We start from the raw sequence: 18,311 nt of genomic DNA, 5'->3' as shown, positions 1-18,311 counted from the left end.
GGTTCTGAAACACATAAAACCACTGAAATTCATCATTTATGGTTTGCGAAAAACACAGTGCACGTCAAACTCGCAATGCCTGTCATACACAAAATACCCATTTGCAAAGGGCACTGAAAAAAAGGCAGTTAAGCACAATGTAAACGTGGTGGATGTTGTGAGTTGTGGTGGGTGTTTTGTGCCACATATAACAAAGCGGATACACTTGTGATGTTGAACCTGCCAGACAAATGGGTAAGAAATCTCTTTGTGCTCAGTGTTCTCTGAACATGATCCGGCCACAGGTAAATAACATGGGCAACAGGTGTTATCTCTCTGAGCCAGTCCAGGTGCTTTTAGATGCCTGAGAAAAGTGTTTGGGGAGGTGGACTACTTATATTTATCCTTACTTTGTGTAGGACTTACTCTTGACGTATTCCTAATTTTCCAGGAGTTAGTCACCCCAAGGTTGGAGACAATCTTTGTGAATGGGCCAGTAGTTTTCCAGAGTCTGCTTTTTGTCTGCTCTGTTGGACCAAGAAGCCATCCTGGAAAGTATTTGTACTGTACCAGTGGTCTTCCCTTTTATAGCACATAGTCTCTTCTGTACAGATAAGATCCTTGAAATCGAAATGCAAGCATGACAAAGGCTCATGAGATTTTGCTTTGGGTAGGTGAGGACGTAAAGTTTAAATAAAAACCTCTAAGCATGTATTTTCCTTTTCTCCCTCACAGCTACACTTTTCCCTTGAACCAGAACCCATTGCAATCAATTGCACGGCCTTCAACCACAACGGGAACCTTCTGGTCACTGGTGCAGCTGACGGTGTGATCCGACTTTTTGGTAAGACTTACACTCAATGTTCCATTACTCCCCTCCCCCATTTCAGGTATAAGTACATTAATCTTCCATGACAATCCGAAGATCATTTGGACAAGTAGTTTGAACTCTTCCTTCACCTCCAAAATATTCTTTTCAATAAAGACCAGTGGTAGAATGGCTGTAGAGCATATCATATAGTATATAGTAGTTACCATCGCCTTTGTACATATTACACCTGATAGTTGCGGAGAGAGCTCTATTGCTGAACATCTGTAGTGATGCACCTCGGCTGCTAGTAAACCTTGCTTTATCCCTACAAAGATGACTCCGAGGTCAGACATCAAGAAGCAGACAGGCTCACTTGTGGCTATAAAGATGGACCGGCAGATGATGAGCACAGAGCTCTGGGTAAAGGGTTACAGCTTCTTCTTCGAAAGTGGAAATCAAGTAATCGTTCTCACAATTATAATGTTAATGAATAACGTGAAAAACTCTAAACTTGTCCTGCCCTATTCGAACTTATTTAAGATGTATTTCTGAAATACTATTAAGGTGTTAAACTATATTAATACATAAAAAACAGTGCCACATAGTACAAATATTTAATACAAGCGTGGCTCATTAGTGCAGCTAGTGGGGGACTCAAAAGGGACTATAACACTTTACTCCTGTGCTTTAGTCATAACTCCCAAACATCTGTGACAGATGATTTCCCAGCTTCAATATAGCCAACTTCAATATTCATGATTACTAAAGGGATCGATAGAAGAGGTGACTCAGCGAGAAGAGGGTGCGAAGAGCATCTGATAGGTCTGTTTACAGTGTCCAATGCTGTGAACTCTCATCCCCATAAGCAAACCCTCCATCGAGAGCCCCAAATTATTAAACTTTTTACAGGTCGCGGAGGTGAGTAATACAAACATAGTTTTATTTGTTTAGCAACATTGTTGACTGGATGTTCGTGTATTTATTTAGAAGTCAGCACGTAATTCATTCTGGTTTCTCTTTTTTGAGAATAGAGCACTAGCAGCCATTTTGAGACCGTCAGACACTTCAGTGCCCATCCGTACATGATCCTCAGTTAAATTGTTTCATGGTGCCACCGCTTTAAATAAACTATAATACATGTCCAATTTAGTTAGACTTCACAAGATGCGTAACCTCCTTTCTGTAGCTGCAAATTCTAAAGCAAGCACTATCATTGAACACTGACGCATTTCTGAGATATTCGCATTTAAATCTGATGTTACATGCTTTGCGGGCATTGCTAAATTAAGGCATTCCTGCTCCATTGATGGTGATAATGTGGGTCCCACTGTGGTCCTTTATGGCCATGTGAGAATTGTGAAAAAATAGGTTTCGCAAGTTTTTGCTATAATAAAAATTGGATTGAAAAGGAATACATTCTCCGCTCTTAGCTTTTATTTTGTTAGCTTCACAATGTTTCGTTATTCGTAGATTTGTGTGGACTTATTGTGTATGTGAACAACCATTTCAAAGTTAAATCGAAATGCCAGAGTAAAAGATTATAAAAAGTTAACACACATAAACAAAGTAATCTTTTCTGGCTACTTTTAGAAAACTCTAAACCTATTTCAAATTGAAACTATTGGTAATGTAAGGATTCCTCTTAAAAACGTCTCAGGGACATAGAATTACAAAGCATTATCTTATGGCGCTCAGTCCACGAGCGCATTAAGGCAGCTTTTTTACTGTTTCAGACCTCATTTCCTGATGTGATATCATCTACTTGGATAGGGGAATGTATTTCGTTAGAGCAAACTACATCCCAGGTTGGGCTTTCAAATACTTTCCACTTGCCCATTGCATCTGCTATATGTAGGGGTTACCTTGTCTCCTTGCCCCTGGTCCCATGCCCCTTCAACATTAAGCCAATACATTTGTCCAAATCGATGCTCGTGCATTTGGGGGTATGATCAGTAGATGTAAAGTATAGTTGCCTGAATTGGGGCTACTGTGGGAAACAGATAGATATTTAAAGTTCCAGATCCACATAATGAGAAATGCTGTCTCCTCCTCAAGTGTCCCCTCCTTTCATCATTGACCCTTTCTCTCTTATGGCTATCCTCTTCCAATCAGATATGCAGCGGCACCAGTGTGCCATGAGCTGGCAGGCACATGATGGGGAGGTCTACTCCGTGGAGTTCAGCTATGACGAGAACACTGTATACAGCATTGGAGAAGACGGAAAGGTACATTACTGAGGGCTGGAGGATTTATTTTATTTATTTATTTTATTATGCAACTTATAACGCGCAGACTAAACCCGAAGGTATCAAGGCGCACTTTGGGTGATATTTGAAATAAGACAAACTTTGGGTACAGCGGCTTCAGTGGAGTTTGTGAAACTTGGAATCGAATCCACTTTAACATGTACCTGTTATTTTCTATCCCAGTTCATCCAGTGGAACATTCACAAAAGTGGGCAGAAAGTGTCGGATTATTTTCTGCCGTCAGATGCCACGGGTCCATTCGTACTGTCTGGTTACAGCGGGTACAAGCAGGTCCAGACGCCTCGAGGGCGCCTCTTTGCTTTTGACTCAGAGGGAAACTACATGCTGACATGCTCATCTACTGGAGGCATCATTTACAAGGTAAGGTGTCCAGGGCCAGAGTGAGACAATGGTGAGGGGAGAGGAGGTGTTGAAATTTTAGATACACTTTAAATCTGCTAAAGGATAGACATACAGACCTCTGTTCCTGTGCAGGAGTCATATCATTGTATAGAGCCCAGGCCCCTCAACCAGACATTTTGAACCAGTGCATTACAGGTACCATCTGTAGGGGTCAGGACCATCACCCATTCTGTGGCCGTGCATTGCTGGTGTCCTAGGGAAAGTGACCCTCACACCTCTGCTGTGTGTCTGCGGATGACACTCACAGGGCCTGTGATGGTCACACCTTTTGTAATATATATTCTTGACAACTCTGTTGCCAAGACAATCTTACCCTCTAAATCTGTGTCCAAATGTTATCACCTTCAGGGTCTGGCATATTAAACATACAGTACCTGCCTTTTAGTTAGTTAGCATATTGGTATTATGACTGCTGTCTGTAGTAAAGTAAGAAGATAAGCAAAATGCTTGCCTTTGTGTCCTTAATAGAAAAAGACTTCTGCCACTACAAAACTGGATCTTCAGACCCAGTGCATTTCAGCATCCCTGATTAAACTCCCACATGAATGGGTCATTACAGCTTTTTCTTTTTTCCAGTGTTGTAAGTACTCAGTAAATCTTTGCACCTTTAAACGGCTGATGTCCAGCAGAGGTGGGGACTCTTGTTACTTACATACATATGCACAGTTGATGTTTCCAACATGAGTAGAGACACACTAGCACCTGGAAGGGTGCATAACCAAGGTTACCGCCTCCTCACTCAGTGACCGTCTTGGGTCACGGAGTTTCACATGATGCCATGCGTGAGGCTTATTTTTTGTCTCTCACCAGTGGAAAGGATTCTCCATAGGAAAGTGATTATGCGCCTGTTCATAGCAAGCCTTGTAGAATAAACCACTTGTAGGAAGCGGTTATGCAGACAAGCAACAGCCGGTCAAGGATAGGAACGACATCAAAATCGTATCTATAAGATTTGCTTTCTCACCCGGAAGTCCTTGATGGGTAAAACGCCTCCCTATCTAGAGGATAAACTGCACCAATACTGGCCTTCGCGTAGACCCGCTGTTAGACACGAGGGGTAGATCATTCCCTCAATTCCACTTCTCTCGGCCCCTCAGACTCCCCCCCCCCCTCTCAATCCCTGCTCTTTCACCCAGTTCCCACCTATCACCATCAGCACTCTTTCTGAGCTCACCACTCGTGTCAAATCGGGATCTCCCAGGGACTGCTGTCCCCCTCCAGTCCTCAGGACGATTTTTTCTGCCCTGCCTGACCGCATTCTCCCCCTTTTGAACACCTCCCTTAGCACTGGCATGGTCCCCAGTGCGTTCAAGGAAGCCATACTGGTTCCCCTTCTGAAAAAGTAGGAGCCGACTCCGCCAACCCTGCTAATTACAGGCCCATTTCTCTCTTGCCTTATACATCTAAACTTCTGGAGGCCTACGTGACCACCTGCCTCTCAGAACCTAATCAAGCTGGCTTCAGACCAGCACATTCTACAGAAGCAGTCATCGTAAAAGTCTTCGACACTCTCCGGGAGAATGCCGATAGTGGCTCCCCACAGGCATTGGTCCTCCTGGATTTATCGGCCACGTTCGACACGGTGGATCATGACATTCTTCTCCACCGTGTCGGACAGGCGGGCATCCAGGGACCCGCCCGGGAATGGATCAAGTCCTTCCTCTCGGGCAGAGTACAAACAGTCCATTTGGGCCCCTTTACCGCAACCCAGGTCCCTACTACCTGCGGAGTCCCTCAGGGATCCTCCCTCTCCCCATTATTGTTTAATTTATATCTTCGTCCTCTGATCCATTCACTGAGTAACTGGAACTGCACTGTCCTAAACTATGCCGATGACATGCAGATTATTTTTCCTTTAGACACCCCTGATAATGCATCCGACTTTCAGGCAGTAATGCTTCACATCCACCAATGGATGATTTCCAACCAGCTTAAATTAAACCCTGAGAAGACGGAACTCATCTTGCCTGGCACAAGCCCTTTATATTGGGGCCCATATTTCTGGCCAAATGAGCTAGGCACTCCCCCCTAGTCCCTCGAACTCGGTAAAAAGCCTTGGCGTCACTATTGACACCGACCTTTCTCTTAAAACCCATGTCGGCACCATCATCTCGGCCAGCATGTTCCAGTTACGAAAAATTCGTAAAATTTCTCATCTATTCTCCCACGAATCCTTGGTGCAAATCGTTATTTCTCTTGTCCTCTCCCGCCTGGATTTTTCTAATTCTCTTTACTGGGGACTACCTAAGTCCCTCCTTCATCGTCTCCAGTTGGTGCAGAACCAGGCAGCTAGACTTATCTGTAAAGCCCCCAAATGGAAATCCGCTAGACCCCTCTTGGCCAAGCTGCACTGGCTGCCCATCGAACAAAGAGCTGCTTTTAAAATTTGCTGCCTGGTATATAAAGCCCGGCAGACCAAGGGCCCGTTTTTTCTGAAATCTCTCATTAACCCTCACTGCCTGGCTCGTAATCTCCGTTCTGCCCATCTTCACCTCCTCCCCACTCCGGTGGTTAAACTAAAGAAACTGGGCGGCCGCAGATTCAGCTATCTGGCACCCAAATTGTGGAACTCCCTCCCCCTCCAAACTAAAACCTCTGGCACCTTACTAAGCTTTCGAAAGAACCTAAAAACCTGGCTCTTCTCGAACCTCATTTAAGCTATGACTCTCACCCTCAATCTTAATTACAGCGCCAGGAAACCTCCGGTGTCAGTGCGCTTTATAAATACAGCATAAGATAAGATAAGATCAAAAATTTATTGCAATGGTTAGGGCTTTCTATACTAATATGAGCTGCAAGTAACAGAACAATCCCTGTCAAAAGCAATAAACCACATTTTACATATTGTGCTTTGCAGCTGGCATAATAATCCCCTGTGCTATTTTGAGTCAACATTTTGACTCAGTAAAACCAGTGGTCAAAGTAAGCGGGATTGGCCGGGCACAGCGTGCCCTTACTTTTCAGTTTAATAGAATCTGTCCCCCTACTTTTTTATTTTAAAAATGCATCCCAGGACTGCAAAAATAGCCAGAGCCTATAGTTAAGGCTCAGCCGTTCATTGCCATTTGGGGTTGGGCAGTGTGGGCAGAGAAGGAAAAGGACTCTTGTCTCTTCCTTCTTGCCCTGAGAAGACATGTCTCTTGCTCTGCCGCTGACAGCTGCCGCCTTCTCTCTCTTTCTTCCGCCTTCCTCTTATTCCCTCTCTGTCTGTTTTCACTTGCTGAATTAAACATGTGACTTCAAGAAACTGCTCGTACCCTCTCTTCCTTTCCTTCATTCGTTCCCCTGTGAAATGGATCCCAAAAAGACAAACACTTTTGCTGGAAATGTCATCTTGTTCTGCCATTTTCTATTCCAAAGTGCACGGACGGAGAGAAAAAAAGGTTCAAAATATGATAAATAACTAAATAAAGCAAGACAGAGTGGTTGCAAAGTGACAAGATTGGTTTTATTTACACCCAAACACATTAGCACCACTTTACAGAGTTTTCCAGTAAAGAGCTACTTTTGTTTTCTCGTCTTTCTTTGAGCAACATTGTTTTCCCATTGTGGGGAAGTGCACCGTTCCTGGAGCTACTGCAATACCTGGTTGATGCGTGGAGTGGAAAATGTTTAATTGCACCACCTGTAGTTTCTTCAGTGTAGATTTATTAACCACTACCAGGAGGCTATTGCAATAATCTAGACGTGAAAGAATTCGAGCCACTGCAACTGTTTTCCTGGCCGCAAGCGGAAGCAGGTCAAAGAATTTACTCAAAGTCCTAATTAGGCCGAAGCATGTACCTGCCACCTTGAGCACATGAGGTGTAAAAGAGAGGGAGGAATCGAACCATACCCCCAGGTTTTTTGCCACTTCCACAGTAGATGGAAGGGTTGCTGCTTCTATCGGCCACCAATCCTTGGGTTGAAAGGTATTATTTTTCCCTATCAACAGGATTTCAGTCTTATTCGTATTACAACAGAGGTGGTTGCTTTTCATACATGTGATGACCGCGGTAAAGCAGGATTTAACATTTTCCTCCGCCTCCATAGTTATTTTCAAGGGACAGGATCAGCTGAGTGTCATCAGCGTAAGATGTTGTTTCGATCCCGTAAGTCGAAATGATGGAAATAAGTGGAGCCATATAAATATTATAGAGAAGTGGGCTAAGTGATGCACCCTGTGTGACACTCGTAGTGATGGTACATTCTGAGGAGAAAAAGGTGCCCAGGAGACCTGAGAATCAGCACGTACCCGGCTAGGACAGACCTGCGACCTGCATGGTGCCTCTGGGGCACAACACCAGAGTGTGAGACCGCATTCTGAAGGGCAGCATTGCACAGACGAGTGTAGTGGCGGCAAGGGACATGCTGTAGCGGGCGGCGCAAGAAGACTGCGGCGTGGGCTAGGCGTGGAAGTATGGAGAGCGTCCAGCAATGAAGGGTTCGACGACGATCTGTCTCCCTTCCCCAAGGAGCCTACGAGTGGTGAGCCAGGGGCCCCGAAACTCCTGACTCTATTGAGGGCTGCCGCGTGATTTAAATGAGTGACGGGGAGGGTCGCCCAGGTCATGGATAGATGCATCCCTGAGCCACGGGCTGCAGTGAAGGGTGGCAGCGTGCCCAGTTGGAGAGGCCCAATGGCCTGGAGGTAACTGGAGTCTCAACTCCCCCTAGTAGATGCAGCACTTCTTTGGGGGGGTAAGCATCTTGCACAAAAAGGTGCTGCTGTGAGGGCGCGGGAAAGTGATCATGACGAGGAGGGAGTGGGAGAAGGGGTAAGGGAGGGAATTCACGCGCGCGCTGAGCTTCACTCCAACTAAAACAAGCGCGCGCTGAAGCTGACGAGGAGGGAGTGGGAGGGCTGAGTGGGGGCGGACTCAGTGGTACAGCCGCAGTTGTAAAAGTCAGGGAGAGGGTGAGTGAGAAAGGGAAAGATAGGGATCAAAGGAGAACAAGCGTGCGCTGAAGCTGACGAGGAGGGTGTGGGAGGGGGCAGAGGAGGGGATTCACGCGCTGTAGAAAGCCAGATGCCAGCTGTGCACGTTGTGCTCGTAACAGCAAGCTGGTGGCCGGCAAAGGTAGCACTTTGAAAACCCCCTTACTAAAAGTCGAGCCGAGCAAGCAGCGCTGCTCTAGGCTCAACCTAAAAACAGATTTATCCAGCTAGTGCACTAACCATCAGAGTCCTCTTAACACTGTTATTATTCCCTGAAAATTACTGGGCACAGAAAAGAACTCTGCAGCAGGCACCTTAACCCGGTGAGATACTTTCGAATGCAGCCTCTTTTTGACCAAATGAGTAAGCCACAACAGATTTCCTGTCAAGGAAATCTGACTAGACCTCTGCATCAGACCCTGATGCAGAGGTCTAGCCCGGGACCAGGGTTCAATTCCCCGCCTCGGCGGGTCTTGGGCTCAAAATTCCACGGACCTGATAATTCTCGCCTCGGTGCCTCTTCCTATCATGGAGTCCCACTCTGCAACTCTGTGCAATAGCTTGCTTAATCTCCACAACGACCCCCACAACGCTAAGGATGCCTGGCCTCCACCTTGGGGGTGCCCAGGAGTGGACGCCTCACAGGGAAAGCCAGGATGGGTTCCACAGCGGTATTCGTTCAAGCGCCTTGAGACCCTTGCGGGTCAGAAGTGCGCTATACAAGTATCAATTTTTTTCTTGCCAAACTCTGTGCGTCTATGTTTAAAAAAAAAAAAATTACAAGTTGACTGTATGACTGCTTTTCAAGACTTCGCTGCTCATGACTTCACCCTTTCCGATGCTACACATTGACCCCAAATTAATGAGTTCCCGGGGTAATTTTGTTCTGTTTCCCATACTGTCAGTCCATAAAAAATATGTCGGTGAAGCATGAATATGACTTCTGCCTATAAATAAGCATGTCATCGCTGACAGCATTTTAAGCAGCCCCATCAGCTATTCTGAAACAGCACACAAGGGGGCGCTGTCCCCACAAATGTATTAGCAAAGTACAGAATGTGCCACATAGTTCGAACACGTTTTCGTATTACACTGTTAATTTATGCATTATACAACCCCTGTGAACTAATGGTAAATGATAAATTACTTTGTCAACTTGCCATTTTGTACGTAAAACGTACCTGCAATTTTGTGAATTACGTAGAAGCCGTTTCCTTTCTGTGTAGATTAGGAATACAAGATTTTTAATCTTCAAAATAGAATTTGAGTACACGCTGCACATGTTGAGAATTGACCCCACTATGCCCGTTCATTTATTGCGTCATCATTTTTCTTATCATTTTCTCAGCGCTAGAGGCTGGCGTTAAAGATGATATTTAAAGCCGCAACGTGCCGCACAGAACCCAGGAGAGCACCGAACAGCAGTGTCGCGGCAGGCTAGGCCAAGCCAATCGTGCAAAGATGGGGCAATGTGGGTTCCTTTGTGGCCTTGAGAGTACTTTCGAGTATAGAAGGCGATGTTTTCTATTCTTTGTTAGCTAATCGCTGCTATTGGTTTTACCAATGCCAGTCTATTTTAAAAGCAGTGTAAATCAATTAGCAGTGACTGATTTGCGTTGCATTGACAAGGCTTGCTTAATTTGTTAATTGCCGATTTTTATTAATTCCTAAAACCCCTTCATCTCCACCCCATAAAGGTGTAGGCTGTGATTTAACCATTTATGTCCCGTAATTTCCCAACCCAGTCCCAAAATCAATTTGTGATTGTGTTTTTTTGGTAAATATTTTGGGATAACAAGTTTTTCTCAGTTATGAAGTACATAGATTTACATAATACCGTAATTCGGTGTATCCAAAAGCCGCGAGCTGATTTTTAATGGGTTGCGAAAGTCCAGGCAAATAATAAAGATGCCTTTAAATTCTGCATTTATCTCGTCACATTGCTGCACTTCAGAGGCGGGGGCTAAATATTAAACTTCTGACAAGTTGTTGCTATTTTAGGTCTGCCTTTAGCCAAGACTGTTTGATTTAACAAAAAATATTCTTACGTATAGGGAATTTCAGCTACCTCTCTTCCTTCATTGGTCTGTGTCATTCACATTTTGCTTCCGCCCATTACAACATATAGCATATAGGATGTGACAATGGGCCAGCCTACTTCAGCCACTGGTTAACTTCACTTTGAGTGACTGCATGAGGCACTTTTACAAGCAGCACTTCAGCACACAAGGTAGTTCCCTTCAGTGCCAATCTTTTCTTGTTTTACTTTATTATTGCTTAAGCATTGCCTTTCTTTGTAGAGCGTGATCAGATAGCAGGATGCATTCTACCAGAATAGATCACAGGGCACATTCCATCTTTATCAGTTCCCGTCTCCTGTCAACATCCTTTTGAAGTGACCTTTGTTTATCCAAGTGCTGATTTGTTTTGTATAATAACAGCAGCTCACATGAACTCTGAATGTAAGCTCATGAGGGTGCTTTATCTTTGCAACTCTGCTTGTCATTCATTCTTTTTTCCATCCTTTGCCTGTCTTTCTTTCTCTCTTTTCCTCTTTCTTTCCTTCTTTCTTGCCTTCCTCTTTCTTTTTCGTCTTCCTCTTTATTTCTTGCCCTCCTCCTCTTTCTTTCTTTCATTCTTTCGTGCCTTCTTTTCCAAAGGTCAGAGGCTGGCCACCAATGTCTGACTGATTGGTTTTTTAAGACTGTGTTAGCCATGACACTTTGAGTTTACCAAAATTATGTGTACTACATAGTTACCAATAGGGGTATTCAGCCAGAGCTTTTCCTTTGCGCCATGAGACTCTTTAGTAGTGATATGTGCGCAATACAAATATCCTGACTTGACTTGACTTGACTTGTAATTCTGTCATTTAAATATTTCTTACACCCCCCTCCAGCATGCATCAGCAGAAAATGTCCCAGCCCACTTCAGCCGTTGTCTGACTTGACTAACAGTTATGGTTTGCTGCCCTTTGACAAGAAGCACATCAACACACAGGGACGGTCCCTTCAGTGCCAGGGAGTGCTATGGAAATGTGTGCTTTTGTTGAGAACAAAACAACATTTTTGACTTTAGCCAATGTTTTTGTTTAGATTGCTGAGGGCCTGGCAGCTTCCTGAGTAATAAAGATTTGCAAAAGCCACGACAGTACAAAATAATAATTGTCAAAAGGCTAGTGGTCCACACCAGAGAAATTGGCTTTGTCAATACTTGTTTAAAATGGCAATTGGTGTTTACAAACTCCTCTCACTTTTGTTCTCAGAGAAAGAAAAGTCTAGTGATTTATGCAATCTTGCTGGGGTACAGTGAGTGTGAAAGGAAAGCCTGCAGGATGTCATTTTTTTGTAACACGCATCAAAATGTAAATACCTGTAAATGAACAGTTCACATTCAGCAGTTAGGAAAGCAAAAATGAAGCACCTTTTTAAAAAAAGAATAATTCTGAAGTGAGATGGAAACAAAGATTTTAATAGGATTAAAATGAATGAAGACACTCTACTTGCTGATGCTCAAATTATAAATATTTACTGAAACCCATTTTTCTTACATTATCATTCATGTGCAATGTAGTTTCTAAAACTGTATCTCTGTGCACATTTAATGACCAATTCAATGGAAAATATCCTGTTTTCAAATGAGTGTGCTACCACACAATGCTTTAGTTACATTATAAAAATTGCCTGCCTCATGCCCATTAAAGCTGGTTGGGTCGCAAAAGTGTGTTTTCCTATAAACTGTGTCGTGGTGCTAATGAGTGTGAGAAGCACTTCCCTAAGCTGCGGGGCGAGAACGAAGGCAGAATATGATTTCCCGACCTTTATCCTTCTGAGATCTTGACAAACCATAAATCTCAGATAGAGTGAAGTAAAAAGGATGTACACTCTCTTAATTCTATAGTTTTACATATTGAGATATATCGGATCTTCATTCAGTCCTCACCAAGTCCTTACTATAGGTACATTTATGTGGAAAATGTTGGTTCTGTCGGGTACAGAATTGATTCTAGGTTAACTAAATAACAATACTCAAACCTTTTCAGTATTAATCAATGCGAAGGGAAGAAAAGGCAAATACCATGGATCCGAGAAACAAGAACAAAAACGCACCAAAATTAAATCAATCAAGGTCTGTATTTTAGGATAAATCTATATGTTCTTTACATTTTATGGTGTCGAAATGACAGTTGACAGGCTGTCAAGGTTCATGAATATATAATTTGTTCCAACGGCGCAAGTGATATGTGATAAAAAGTGCGGAAAAAAGTGCTGAATGTAAACAAGATATATACTGTGCTGTATGCAATATAAAACTGGTCATTCAAAAGACATCCATCCCTTGGTACACAAAGCTCTTCTCCGCTTGGGGTTTTAAATTTCCATTTCACCAGGGGCAGAGAAAGTAGGTGTAGGATTATCACAAGCAAGTCGATGTTTCGACCCGATGGTTTTCGTGATTAGGGCAGCGTCGTTAGGGAATTTCAATTCCCGAACGCGCCAGAGAGTTACAGAACGACGCTGCCTTATTGATGCGGTTCATCACTATCTAGGACGCTTTCCATAGTCATTGTGAGTCCAACCCATGGTGGACGATTCCCGGAAGACCTTCCTTGGATAAATCCTGGCTGTCCCTTTTATCACCTTGTCCTGGGGAAGACCCGCTGTGCCTATCAGTAAATCACACACCTCATCGGGTCGAAACATCGACATGCTTGTGATAATCCTGACCCTACTTTCTCCTCCCCTCGTGAAACGGAAATTTAAAACCCCAATCTTGTTCACATTCAGCACTTTATTTCGCACTTTTTAACACCAGATCACTTGCGTCGTTGGAACAAATTATATGTTCATGAACCTTGACAGCCTGTTAAATGTCATTTCAACACAATAAAATGTAAAGAAGATATAGATCTATCCTGAAACACAGACCTTGATTGATTTGATTTTGATGTGTTTTTGTTCTTGTTTCTTTGATTCATGGTATTTGCCTTTTCTTCCCTTCGCTTTTCATTGATTATTACTGAAAGGTTTGAGCATTGTTATTCAGTTAACCTAGAATCAATTCTGTACTCGACAGAACCAACACTTTCCACATTCTTATACACCCAGGTTCTGAGGGGCACTGGGTCACCCCATTATACTTGATGTATGGGTAAATTTAGCCTCATGTGTCAAACAACTCACACAGCTTTGGTTTTGTCATCACTTGTACAGAAAAACAATATAGAAAAATCAACCAACATTTGGAACACAAGTCTGGGTGTACTGTGGTCGAGATTAATGCAAGTATTCTATCCATCACTTGTTTGTCTATCTCAGTGGGTCACCGTAAGTGGGATGGCCAGATATGGGTCCTGTGCACTGGACAGAGTTTTACCCGGCTGATGAGCTCTAAAAAGGGCATGGGTTACTTGTGTTTTGGTTCAAGGAGGACCTGGCCTGGTAGTTAGGCTGGACTGTTCCCTGTGGAGTAGGGTCTAGACTGATTTCCAAACTGAGATGACGTGGTGTGCAAAATCACAATGAACTGGGTTGCAGTAACGAGTAACTACCAGATTCTGAGATTAATTCTATCATTCCATCCATCCACTCGTTTGTATACTTTGGTGTACTGAGGGAAAGCAATGGTATTTTTGAGGGTGGAAAATGAGACCTGGCGCCCAGCACAGGTAGAAGAGACTTCACTGCCTTTTGGCTAAGTTCACACTATACACCATACATACATAGATACGTATGTATGTACACGCATACATACATGCATACAGTAGAAAATATAATAGTAAAAGGGAAAGACAGGTAAATGATGGAGAGCTGTCAGTGACCAGGGAGTGTCGCTGCAGTTGCCAACCTCCATGGTGGACAATGTGTGGAGGCAGCTTGGCTCGTGCCTCTGTGTTTGTGGGGAGTTTTCCCTGTGGCTCACTCGACCTGGAGCTGATGTGTTGTGGGTGCCCTGAGTTCTCCATCCATTGTGAGGATGGAGCCGCCAGAAGAGGGATCGAGTGTGTCTGCTGCATGTCTCACTCTGATCGTGGGAATTGCTTGGCCAGTGGTGGTGGTGGTGGGTGGACGCCCTGAGTTCAAATGATTTTATCATATTGAGTTTGGAGCTGACGATTGTCACCCACTCTTGCACCCATAAAGCCCACCCGTTCCCTCTTGTTGTTTTCATCTTCCAGTGTGCAGTGCCTCCTGTGTGTGGGGATGGTGAATATGTTGTAGGGGCGTCTACTGCAGGACATGGTGAACAAGGTGTGGAGGGAGCAGGCCAGCAGCAAACTGTGACACAGACTGCTTCCCTTTAATTAATCGCAGCAATTCTGTGAATATTGCCTCATGTTCTGTGAACCGCCTTTAGTGAGACAGTTCTACACATCTGGCTGGAATAGAGTGGGAACCAATTTTTTATCTATACAAAACTAGGTTTGAAAGTGGCTGATTGGAAGAGCCAGTGTTGGGAATGGTAAATAACTGTGACACGAGCAACTGGTTGGAGATGGGGAAGTTGGGTCTGAATAGGTCCATGATCAGAAAAGGTGGTAGGACGAAGCTCTTGTTGGTTAGTGTTGCTTTTACATAAGTTCCTGTTCATACAGTGTCCGCATGCTCCTTCTGTAAAGCTTCTTTTTTTGTACAAGAATAGAAAAGGATACGTGTGGCGTTCTGGCAGCTATTTAGCACTCTTTGCAGAATGGTAGAATGTGTGATGTGGTTTCTCACTTCGGTCATAAGACCCATTTTCTTGTTAGAATTCTTCTAGCAGTACCACTATCCACCTTTAGGATGAAACTGATGACTGCACTAACATAGCTGGCACCTTCTGTAGTGCAGCTTCCATCTTTATACCATGCTCCTCAGATGAAGACGCTTAAAGTCAAGTTAACCAACATCAAATTCAAGAGCTTGTGTGATTAGTTCAGGGCTTACGCTTACATCTGGTCTCAAGCATGTTTTACATGAATAGCAGGTATTTAAGTTTTGTACAGCGCTGCATGGTTCCTTACATTCAGTTCAGAGCGCTAGATGGGTTGGTGACGAAGGTGTGTGTGGAGCCCTTGTCCAGTGTCCCTTGGTCGCAACCCCTGGTAGTTCAGTTAGAATCTCATTCATATGAGATTCTTCGGCATTGGTTGTGTCACTATTGTAAAGATGTCTTTTTAGAATCATAGAAGGAATAGATACACTGTGATCTTATTCTGTCATTCTGTCTATAATGCTATATTCAGTATTACAATGCACCAGTTGAGGCGGCGCCTTTACAGAGCCTGTGCACGCCTGCTGTGGCAGACTTATGCTTGAGAGAGGAATCCTTCTAAAAGATGTCCCTTGTCTCCCCCGCAGCTGAGCAGTGACGGGAAAGCCCTGGAGCCCTGCCTTTCCCTCGGTGGTCACCGAGCCCCGGTGGTCACGGTAGACTGGAGCACAGCCATGGACTGTGGGACTTGCCTCACCGCCTCGATGGACGGCAAGATCAAGCTCACCACCTTACTGGCGCAGAAGTCCTAACCAGGCCCGCCAAAGAGTGCATTCCTTCTGGCAATAATTACTGTTACTATCCGATGGATGCAGGAACGTCTGTATGGGAAAGAGAGGGGGAGACACAAATAATACAATATATTCTCGTTTTAGAGTTCAGCTCATGTCTTTGGGTTTTTCTTCTTGTTTTTCGAGCTAATATGTTACAGATTTACTGTGTTGCTTTTTACATTCCATTTGCATTCTTCAGTGTTTGGTGTCTGTTATTCCTAATCAATACTTGTTCCCGCAGGTTTCTTATCAAATGAAAGTAATAAGCCCAGGTGTCATACTGGAATCTGAAAATTTAGAAATGACATTCTCTGGGCACGAGTACAACCTCGGGAGTGGCAGTTCTGTTCCAGGCCCATTTTGTTTTTAGGTTTAAAGCATTTTTATTAAAACAAAAGAAACATGGGGAAGGGAAGTAGGAGGTCAAGGTTACATACAGTACAATGAAAAGAAAGAGAGACATGTTGCAGCAGTTCTGGTCAAAAGGGGGAGGTCGGTGGTCCAGGAGGGGAAGGGAAGGCATCAGCTGTAAGGCAGTAAGGCAGTGCGCACAACCCTCCTATATTCCCCAACCTCCCAACCAAAGCTAAGCGCGAGTAGCTTCCCGCAACACAGCAAAACACAACGCAGTCCCTCCGAGCCCCCCGTCCCCAGAAAAAAGGAAAAAGAAGGAAACAATACCCCAACATCCCCGTCCAATAGCCCGTAATAGAAACATCCGCCCCAAACAGCCTACCCCCATCCCCTAATCCCCCCAGCCCCATCCATCCTAAACCGCCGGGGCCGCCGGTGGCGTCAGCCTAAGAAGGCGCAGGTACCTCGGACATGTGAGCTCCCGGAATTCTGTGGACAGTAGTGCCAGGAAGGGGTGCCAGAGCTCCTCGAACTGATCTACATTCCCAGCCACTGTAAGCGACATCTTCTCCATACCCAGTACCTGCCAGAGTCTATGTAGCCAACCAGTGATGGAGGGAGCAGTGGAGGTGCGCCAGTGGACAACGATATTTTGGACCGCTGAGCCTAGCGCAATAGCAATCTGTCTACCCCTGCGGGACTTCAGCGGGTACATTAGGTCGTTGGGAAGGCCTAGCAAAACATACGCCGGGAAGCGCGGCAGTTCAATCTCAAAATGTCTATCCACCTCATCCAAGACCTCTTTCCAGTAAGCAGTCAGTACCGGGGAATGTGCGATAGAGTACCCTCCTGTCCGCAGCCCCGCCAACATCCCTTGTCGGTGAGTTTGTGCATCTCATAGAGCCTCTCCGGGGTGTAATACCAGTAGGTGGACACCTTGGTAAAGGTCTCCGTCAGCCCAGTGTGGTACGCAGAGTGCCTCGCCCGATATGCGATCTTGTCCCACTCCTTGTGGCTCAGGGTCCTGCCCAACTCTCTGTGCCAGCGCTCCCTCCCCGGATTATGATAATGAAACGTCGGGGGTTGGAGAAATTTGTACAGATCGGTAATGAGCTTGGCATCCGAGGTCCGGGTCATTAGCCACCGCTCGTAAGGTGTGATTTGACGGGAAGCGACGTCGCGTACTTGGGGTTGGAGAGCCCAGTGGCGGACCTGCATGTAGCGCAATCTGTCTACCTCCGTCAGACCAAATTCCTGTCGGAGTTGCTGGAAAGGAAGCACGCCCTCCGGCCCGTAAATCTGAAAAAGTGCCCTGCAACCTGCACTCACCCAGTGGGAAAAAGCTCCCGGCTCTAAGCCCGGAGTAAAGTCCGGGTTACCAACTATGGGTGTAAACGGTGATGGGAAAGTGGTTAGCTCGCGGGGCTCGCAAACCGTATCCCACACCCGCAGGGGAACCCGGGTGACAAAAGAGGCGTAAAGATTAGCCGGGCGATGCGCGCGCCGCAGGAATGGAACCTCTTGAAGGGTCCGTCCCGCTACCGCCTGATCCTGAAAGAGCCAGTGCTTATCAGATTCCCACCTGCTCCATTCCACCAAATATCGGAGTTGCGCCGCCTGAAAATACTTCCGGAGATCCGGGATACCAAGACCCCCCGCCTCCGGAGCAAGCGTGGAGAGAACCCTCTTCATCTGAGGTCTACGGCCTTGCCAAACGAAACGGGAGATGTCAGCCTGCGCTTGCTGTATCCAACCCACAGGGGGCTGGAGAGGTAGAGCGCGAAAAAGATACAAGATCTGAGGCAGCACCGTCATCTTCACCGCTGCGATACGGCCCAGCCACGAAAGCAGGCCCTTGCTACATCGGCCGAGTTCCTCCTTAATCTTCTTGCTAAGGGAAGAGTAGTTAGCTTTGACCATTTCAGGCAGCGAAGGCGCTAGCAGGATCCCCAGGTATGGCACCGTGGACGAGGACCACTGCATGGGGAAGAGACGCTGGAGGTCTCTCCTGGTGTCCGCGGAGAGGGACACGTCCAGGGCAGCCGATTTGGCCA

The 18,311-nt window shown here is 45.3% G+C and overlaps 1 protein-coding gene across 2 annotated transcripts in view; it reads left to right on the top strand.

Moving 5' to 3' along the window:
* WDR91 (WD repeat domain 91) overlaps positions 1–16,011 on the top strand; it is a 187,786-nt gene extending 171,775 nt beyond the window's left edge. For both annotated transcript variants that reach the window (XM_086952995.1, XM_086952994.1), the window contains 4 exons: positions 715–823; positions 2,903–3,015; positions 3,220–3,417; positions 15,718–16,011. In XM_086952995.1, coding sequence (XP_086809121.1) covers positions 715–823; positions 2,903–3,015; positions 3,220–3,417; positions 15,718–15,882 — 585 coding nt within the window. In that variant the 3' untranslated portion in view covers positions 15,883–16,011. The remainder of the gene's footprint in view (positions 1–714; positions 824–2,902; positions 3,016–3,219; positions 3,418–15,717) is intronic.
* Positions 16,012–18,311: the final 2,300 nt, after the last annotated feature.

Source organism: Lissotriton vulgaris, chromosome 1_2, assembly GCF_964263255.1.
Source record: "Lissotriton vulgaris chromosome 1_2, aLisVul1.2, whole genome shotgun sequence".
Taxonomy (NCBI): domain Eukaryota; kingdom Metazoa; phylum Chordata; class Amphibia; order Caudata; family Salamandridae; genus Lissotriton; species Lissotriton vulgaris.
The sequence above is the reverse complement of the archived record's forward strand: the minus strand, read 5'-3'. Positions and strand labels throughout refer to the sequence as shown.